At 40.5% G+C, this 9,246-nt stretch overlaps 1 protein-coding gene across 2 annotated transcripts in view; it reads right to left on the bottom strand.

Moving 5' to 3' along the window:
- PRORP (protein only RNase P catalytic subunit) overlaps positions 1 to 9,197 on the bottom strand; it is a 53,773-nt gene extending 44,576 nt beyond the window's left edge. Inside the window, exons 1-3 of one of the 2 annotated variants that reach the window (XM_056347590.1) lie at positions 9,064 to 9,197; positions 7,126 to 8,529; positions 4,795 to 4,842 (exon numbers count right to left, since the gene is read on the bottom strand). In XM_056347590.1, the coding sequence (XP_056203565.1) occupies positions 4,795 to 4,842; positions 7,126 to 8,126 (1,049 nt within the window). In that variant the 5' untranslated portion in view covers positions 8,127 to 8,529; positions 9,064 to 9,197. Of the gene's footprint in view, positions 1 to 4,794; positions 4,843 to 7,125; positions 8,530 to 8,862; positions 9,021 to 9,063 lie in introns of those variants that run through there. The other variant, XM_056347591.1, reaches the window with a different exon arrangement.
- Positions 9,198 to 9,246: the final 49 nt, after the last annotated feature.

A 9,246-nucleotide genomic window follows, 5' to 3' on the forward strand; every position in this document is an offset into this window, starting at 1 on the left:
ATGGAAAAAAAGAAAAAAAGAAAAAAGTATTTAAATATTCACCAACATTTATTTAGGCTTTGAGAGATCAGGGTTCGATTCTCAACATTACCACAGATTTCCATATCTCTAATATTTGGAAGTTTCCCTACTACACAGGAAATTCACCATGGATATATACAGCCCAGATCTCAATATAGGAAGGTGAATGCAGTTGCCCTGCCCTGGCCAGAATATATGCAGTAACTGTAGGCATACTAGTTGAAGATAGCAGGCAGACCATAGAGCCTTGGTCTAGCTGTAAGTGTTGTAAGAAAACACACCAGTAAAATGCTCCACTATTGTGCCACCAACTGCTCCTAAAAAAGCTAAATTATTTATGCCTGGTTTATCAAGATTAGGAATAACCAAACCTGCCATAGCTGTAGGAATAACCTCACCAAAAAGAAGGAAGGAAAGAAAGAAGGAAAAGGTAACATAAATCTGCTGTATGGTTGGAAAAGCAAATAATGAGGAAGACTGCCTTTGTGCCACTTGTCTCGCTATTAGACTTCCCCTTATTTCTAGGCTAAGACTGTTCAGATCTCTCAAAGGTGGTCAAAGTGAACAGACTGAGTGCATTGTGACTAAAACAGAAATACTGTTTGCTCTGAAAGCCCACAGCAACACTAAGTCACGCTGGCACTGCATGCCTGTATGATGCCCAGTTCCACCAGTGATTTTCCAGTATCAGGCTGACTGCACCCAAACAGCCAGTGGCTTTATATTGGTAACTCCTGGTAACTAACCACTAGTTTATTGCTAAGAAACTTCCGTTCCTGCTCTGTAGCACAGGCTAAATATCCTCACATGGATCTAGGAATGTGGACTGCTGCAGATGAAAAACCTCTACAGCTACAGTCAACCAATGCCATCATTTAGTGTTAATTTCCCAGAGCCAGAAACACCACTCCACCATGCACAGCCGTGTCAGCGACTGTACGATTCATGCAGCACCAGGACAGTTTCATTTATCTTTCACATCATCCACTTCTCAGTACTCTTAGTCTCCCTCTTGCAGGGCCAGCAGCTACGATAAGAATTGTGGTTCTACAAATCATATGTCGTTTTGTCTCTGACACATACAAGAACTCTCCACTAATCTGCATGTTTTTAACACTAAAAGAGATTGGATATCCATCATAAAAGATTACAGAATAGAACAATAGGGGGTGTGAAAAAAACAGACCTCAAACTCTTTAGAAGTTTCCTCAAGAAGAGTGCTAACATGTCATAGTAGATCCCAAAAAAACTTCCAGAACAGCACAAGTGAGGCAATGCTACAGAGAACACACAGATCCATGCCAGCCAAGAGGCACAACTTTTTGTCTAACCAACTTAGTGCTACAAAAACTCCCCAGCACAGGAAAAGGCCATTAAAACAAACCACAACCGTGAGAACCACATCAGCTGCTATGAGTTGGGTTTTTGTTCCTACAGCCTGCTAGCACAGCACATGCATAATTTCAGGATGCAAAACAAGACAGGACTAACTTCCTTGGCCACCTCTGGATTTTTGTATGATCCCCCAGAACAGTATCTTGAGAGAAAGAAAAAAACACATTTTTGTAGTATCTCACCTTTTCTGTTGTTTCATGTTCCACAGCCACGACCTCTGTCCTAACACATCATCTGAAGGAAATACAACTGGAACTGTCATCACTTCCATACCCCACTTGTTCATCCTTTCTTTATTGCCTCTCCCATTAGCCCCTATCAGCTAAACACCTAACCAATACAATGCACAATTCCATACCCAGGTCAAAAATGCATGTCATGCATCACTACCATGAACCTCTGGGCCCACCACAGAACCAGTGTGCAAGGTGGGGTAACAGTGGAGGACTGAGACAAAACAACCTGCATCTCTGTGCTTGAATTGCAAACTACATGAACCTCTTTTTTTTCCCCCTGCTACAAACTTAACTGAAGGTTTTGCAGGTACTTTCTAATGACAAACCAATGACCTACAAATATACACAGACTTCATGGGTAGACTTGTTGACTTGCACCTCTGATTGTGGGTTAAACCTAGAAACTACATGAATAAGGAAAAAGAAATAGTCAAATAGGACATCAACATACACTACGGACATTCACAGTCAGTCTTGTCTGTTCTCAAGCCCTTCTGCAACAACATTAGACATGAGATCCAGCTTGTATCTTCATAACCAGACTGGACACTCCAGTCATAGTACCAAGAAAATAAGCAGAATCTAGTAGCTTCTCCAACAGGCAATAAAATGACACTTAGTCTGAATGGGTCTTTGGTTCTTCCTGACTCCCGAACAATGACTTTTTTGCCACTTGCTCCCACTTAAGCTTCTCTTACATGCAGGGTATGTTGTTGAAGTTTCACTTTTTTCCTTTCTGTCTTGCTCTGTTCAGAAGCCTATATTGACCCAGCTGGGCATAGTTTGAACGGAAGGAGTAACCACTCTTCTCTAAATCCATCCAAGTATCTTATTTTCACAAGCACAATCTCAGAACTGAATCACAGGATTTGAGCTTTAAGTATTAAAATGGAACAAGTTATTCTCCCCAGCTGTCTCCACAGAGATATCCTAGAGATGCCAAAGCCAAGCTGTAATTTTCTAAAACCATGGCAATCAGAAATGTTAAATTCTCCCAATTCTCTAGTATACATTAATGCACATTCCAAAAGCCAAGACTGCATTAATTGCAATGCTGACAGTGCATTTACTAAATCAAAAAAGTTACTCGTGGAATTCCAACAATGGACATTCAGTGCTGCATACAAACAATACGCTCCAGGGGCTCAAGCCACTGTGACTACTGCAGGCTTGGCTTACATATTAATATAAGCAATGAGACTGACTGCTCATATAGCTGTAAAGTTACCATTAAATATATCTAATTGCATTAAGGAACTTCACAGTTTGGTAACAGAGAAGGCCTAATGAACTGTCACAAGACTATTTCAAAATCATTAAGCCTAAAGTTTAAGGACCTGTCCCATAGTTAATGTAGATCCTTCTGCAACTACCACTTTCCGATTACTTGACAAAAACAAATCTCCCCACACCCCAACAAGTCAACCCACCCCAACCTATCAACAAGCAAAGCTCCTGAAGCCAGTTTCTTCTTGTGCAATTGCAATGTGGATGCCCAAAGGGACCAGAGGCAAAACAGGCAAAAGAAACACTCATCATCTTGCAAGACTGGGCAAGTCTAATTGCTGCTTTTTTGCAACCATACCTTTCAAATTACCTTGCAAATTTTGTAACTTCTGATTGATCATTTTAGGATTTCATGCAAAGAAATTCCCACACAGAAGCCTTTCACCTCTGCAGGATATACAGCTGTGCTTACAGCTACCTGACAATTTAACTACATTTTTGAAGGACTACTTTTCTGAGATAGATTTGGAGTATCATGGCACCTACATACCAAGCGTGAAGTCACACATGCTACAGTAGTTTGAACATAGGCCCAAAAACTTGAGCTGCAGCTTTCTATAGCTGACCTTGGAAATCCAAAGCTTTTGTAACTCTCAATTTAAAATGGTCCTCAAACGTCAAGGTTTGTATGCAGGGGTTTCAAGCTTCTAATTATCACAGCTCAAAGAAGCTAGGAGCTCAGTGCTAGATAAAGAAGAAAATATCCTGGATATAAGCATCTGAGATATAACTGCCAGTATTTATACAAAATTAGAATAACCTATGAATAAGCCTAATAAATTGTCAAACTCACTTAGGAAAACATAGTTCTGGATTTTTTTAAACTCAAGACTCACGTTTTAAGACATCAGTTATGCCAACTACAAAGATGAGTCTAGTAACAAACACCACATGAGTTTCAGAGATACCTTAAGGCCTTTGTCCTTAGTTTACAGACAGCGAGACAACAAGCTACCTCTTATCCAAGCCAATCAACTTTAGAATCTTAAAACTCTAAAGGCTGAAAAAAAGTTGTCTAGAATTTGGTGAATTATAATACAGTACAGTAACAACACACACGTATTAATAATCAATTTTACGGTGAACGACCCTTACTCTTAGGGCAGTGATTTATGCTGTTCTTTCATAGACTTCAAAGCAACAGACTCTGCTTGTGCTTTTACTTCAGACTATGCATCATGGTGTATTTTTATAAACCAACAAAAAACCCCAATAATCCATTGGAGACCTTCTTATAATTAATACATTTATAGTTGCCAAATTGCTACAAAAACAAAGAACCAGGTTTCAGATAGATTAACATTTAATATAGGAATTTACAGGCATTAAGAAAACTGTGCTGTAATAGAAACACATACCCAAGTTATCCCTGTGAAAATCTAACATAAGAATTATCTTGTCTTCTCTAAAAATCAGGTGGGAAGGGAGAACCCTCCCATCTGTACGAATTAACTGCAATATGTGAACAGTACCAATTTTCAAGAAGGCATCCATTTACACTTCGAAACTGCTTTGTTAAATATGTTAAACAATGGTATTATAAAGCCAAGCAAAAAAGTAAGTCTTTAATTCCTAAACAGTAAAATGGCAGCTCTTACTTTTCCCTGTGTTTTTCTGCCTTGGCCCTGCTTAGCCTAACTCCTTTCCAAATCTGCATGTTGGGTCTTGTTTAATGCACAAGAATGAGTTGGAAACTGGAGTTTGGGAAATCGTACGTTCACAACAAAGGTTCGTATCCTCAAGAATTAAAATATTTTCTTATATAAGGGAAGCTGTTCTTTACATTTATGAAATAAGAGTTCAAGATAGTGAGGTGCTGTCTTGATTATTCTTTTAAATAAAGTGTTGCATTTACCTGTCTTTAATGTTGGTCAGGTGTCCTCTCCACTTCCCTCCTGGTATGCTAGTATGTACAGAGGGAAAGATAAAAACATCAGATTCATATTTAACAATACCTGAATAACAGATTAAGAATTATTCTATTTTGGTCAACATTTAGAAGTAAAAGACCAATTATCTACCCTGCAAAGAAAGCATAAAAAGATTCATATATAATTTATCAACGCCCAAAAATATTATATAAAGAACCAGCATTTAACAACATGCAGAGAACTAACACCATCAACCTCCCCAATTTATGTTGTCCTCAAATATTAAGAACCATACAAATAAAGAGGCCACATTGACAATTTTTAACTTGCTGTCCTACATACATAAACCACCTCACAAACCAGATGGTAAAGCAGGAATCAAGATTTCTATGCAGGTGTCATCCTGAGAGATTAAGAAAAATATGCTCATATCAAAATGAGCTGCATTGAGACTTTTTGACTCCACATCATTATCAGCACCATCACCATCATCGTGCTGGAGTAAACATTCCTTTTTACCCACAAAATCCAAACCAGAATAGGTTACAAAATAGGAATACCTATGCCTACATGCAACTGCAGACACTTCTCCCTTTGCCACTGCATTTATTATCATAGGCTGCACACACAGGCTGCGGACTTTAGAATAACCATCCTGCTTCTGCCCTCCTTTCGCATCCCTCATGCTGACACATAATGGTTCTTTTCTTATAAAGACAACAGGCAACAGAAAAATACCGTGATTCTTTGTTGCACACTCAGATCTCTATTGAATCTGGCTTTATGCACTAGTACAAGTCAGTGCTGGTCTGCTCTTCAGAAGAATCTTTTTTTTAAACTAACACCTATTCAGTTACACTCACAAGGCACACTTCTGTGCATACTGTACCATCAGTTTCCTTTGTCAGGAAAAGTTACCTCCCAATCTGCATCATCTTTGCAAAACTAACAGTGCTAGAAGTTATCAGATTCTATTTCTTTTTGGGAACTCCATGTAAATTGCTTATTTATTTTCAACACCAGCATATACCACTTCAGCACTAGCAACTGGAACACAAGTAAAACAGCATTTTTTACAAGTTCACAGATAAAAGCCAAACAGCTAACTGATCACCTAGTTTCCTTCCCCTATTACAGACTTTGTTTCTTCTTCATGTTTGAAACCCCTTCCTTTAAGGAAAAGGCCAACATAGATCTAAAACATGAGTTTACTACAATCTTTCATGAATTGTTCCAACAGTCAAATGGTATTAAAGACACAAACAGGAGTTTGCCTAGCTTCAGCTTGCAGCACTGGTTTGCCACTATATACAAGCAATATATAGCTCTTCTACATACTCACTACCCCTGCAGTCTCCTTGCCAAGGTCTGTTTTATTACGTTGAGTTTCCTGCACATGCAGCACACACAAGTCCTTCTCTACTCAGTGGGAAAATAGCACCCCATGACAGATTTTCACCCACTAAACCAGTTCATCTTGACTGAAGCCTACTCTGCTCCCTAGCTGTTCCCAGGGAATAGCTAGGGGACAGCAGTATAACCTGTTCTAATAATGGTAGTGCGTTCCCACAGGCATATTTTCCATCCAGGAGGACTAACTTGTAAAAGGGATGAGTAGCTCACATAAATCAAAGTCAACAATTTAAAAAAAAAAATAAATCATAGATGGGCTCACATACAGCAGCATCACAAACATGCAACGGGCCCAGATGAACTACACTGTGCATGTGCAGTGTTAACTAGTTGTAATTTGTGGAGTCTGACCATCACTATTCATGAAAACAAAGTGCATGGCTTGCTAAATACTGTGCTAAAACAAAGAGCCTATTGAGATTACTCCTCTCCTATTATTCCATACAAAGTCAGCATTTAATCTTCACTGAACCTCAGCTAACTTTGCTACCTCTTTCCTTTAAAGAGAGAAACTATCTAATTTTCAAATAACTTACAACTTTTACACTCTGACATACAGGAAAAACCTTCGCACCTGTCAATATTCCTTATGTATCAACGCCAGAAAGAGATGAAATTGGGTATTTTGGATAGCCACGACCCATCACAATTTCCTACTTTCTGTACCAAAGAATAATATTTAACAGGTAACATCTTTCAAGAAAAGGTGAAATCAGTAAGAATTTTACACTTGAACAGCAAACTGGAAGCAAAAATAAAATGCATGTTTTCATGATAATGCACGTCTCATGAAGAAGCAACAACCAAAATAAGATATTGATGGATCTTATTAGTGTTCATCTGTGGAACAATCTGAAATTCCATTTTCATGAACTGGAGTTTGCTACTGAAACATTATTTACCTTTCAAACCATTGCTTTATACTCTGCATAAATGTTTTGTGAGGGTATATTTGGTTGTCTCTCAAATATAAGAGCATACCAAACAGCTCTTTTTGTAACTCAGCACCTTTCATGCCCCTGCTGAAGTCAAAAAAGGCCTGCAGGATATCCAAGGTTGGGACCAAATCTTTAGCCAACATTTCATGGTAAAGTTCAAATGCAAGGTTCATTTCTTGATGACGGCTGGCTGCTATGATACAGGATTCATAGTTTGCTCGTGAGGGAATCATCGCCTTTTTTACTTCTTCCAAAAGAGTCAAGGCCATTCTCCATTGATCTGAATTACTCAGTCCCCTGATAATAAGGGTATAAGCCCCACTTTCTAAAATCTTAAATCTGATTTTCATTATATCATACACATCACAAATTTCTGTAGTTTTTCCCTGCTGGACACACAACGCCAGATATTTGACCAACAAACTATATGCAATGTCACCTTTACTGTTTGCTACATGGGTCAGCAAGGACTTAGCCACATCAATGGGGCTGTTGCACTTGACCATGCTGTTCAACATCACTTCTTCAAATATTTCAGGTGTTCGAAAGCTATCCTTCAGTCTGTTCCATTCCTCAGCTTGCAAAGGTTTTTCTGGAGGCTGTATGTTGGTAAACTTACGCCTTGACAGAAGTTGACTCATTAACTGCTTCTTTGGAGCTCCAACAGAAGAAGAAAAGTGGACTTGCCTTTCAGATATTTCTTTAGTTTCCTCATCCCATCCTTTTTCTTCTTCATATTCAATTTCAGACCCTTTCTTGGTAGGAAAGCCATCAGTTCCTCTGAGATCCACTGGTAACGCAGTGCTGGAAGATGTTACAAAACTCAAACAGGTAATCTTTTCCCTATTGGGGATGTTGAAAGAGACAGCAAACAGTTTTTGGCATCTTGAAACAGACCAGAATGTACAACATTTCCACAGTAAAGCCTGAAAACTCTGTCGACTAGTTTGAGAAAAGAATGCCATGACATGAAGAAATACCTCACTATTAGCTCACTGTATACAACAAACTTATGAAAGGGAAAATACAGTTTGTATGGGGATGTTTACCATAAAAGCCCAAGGGCTGTCAAGGTGTATAAGCTTCAGTTTCAAAATGCTTGTTCTACCAGTCCTTTCTGCCTCTTAAAAAACCAAAAACTTGTGAATTTCTTTTTCCACAAAAATCAATTTCTTAGACTGTGAGAACATTCATCCAAAACGAGGATATCTTTCTTTCTAGAGAAGATGCTTTGCAGCTTATAATTTTTGTTTGTTGGTTACAGTAAAGATGAATACTGAGTTGTTGTATGCAGCCAGGCAATTCTGATGCAGCCAGGTGAAAAGGGCGGGTTTTTTCTTCCTGCCTTCATCGGAGTCAGAAGGTTTCCTAAAAATAAAAATAAAAATAAAAATAACAATGCAATATCATGACCTGCTCTGTGTTTTTCTGTCACATTTACAGCTGCATGCTTGCAAACACGAAGTTCAAAGTAACTCGACAATTTCAGGTCAGGAATCTCAACCCTGATCCCTCAAGCAGTCCCAGCACGGGATTCCTACCTCGGTTCCTCATACTTTTCAACCTGTAACAAGCTTCCATTTAACTGGTTTCCCCAATTACAAACCCTTGGTGACACCGCCGCAAAGAGACAGAGCAACACCACTGGCGGTAATTTTACAGTGAAATCCCACGTAAACGTTAGGTTATAAATGCAGTTACCGAGAGGTTCACCGGCAGCCGGGCAGGCAGCTGAGGCGGCTCATGAGGAGGCCTCGCGGGGCCTCACGTCCCTAGCCCGGTGCCCGGCCTACAACTCCCAGCGCGCACAGCGGCCCGGCCCTCAGCTGGGGCTGCCTGCCCATCCCCCTTTACCCGCCAGAGCGCAACGAGGCGCAGTCCCGGCGCGGGCCGCACCCTTACCGCTCGGGGCGGGCCTGCCTTGCTCGGGGCGCGGCGGCCGCAGGCGGCGGAGCGGCAAGGAGGCGCTCGCAGAGGAGGCGGCCGCACGACGCCCGCCCGCCACCAGGCCGGAAGCGCGGCTGAGCCCGCGCCTGGACAGGCAGCCAATCGCGTCGCACCGGGAGGGGAGGGGCGGGGCGGGGC

Source organism: Falco biarmicus, chromosome 7 (genome assembly GCF_023638135.1).
Source record: "Falco biarmicus isolate bFalBia1 chromosome 7, bFalBia1.pri, whole genome shotgun sequence".
In the NCBI taxonomy this organism is placed as follows: domain Eukaryota; kingdom Metazoa; phylum Chordata; class Aves; order Falconiformes; family Falconidae; genus Falco; species Falco biarmicus.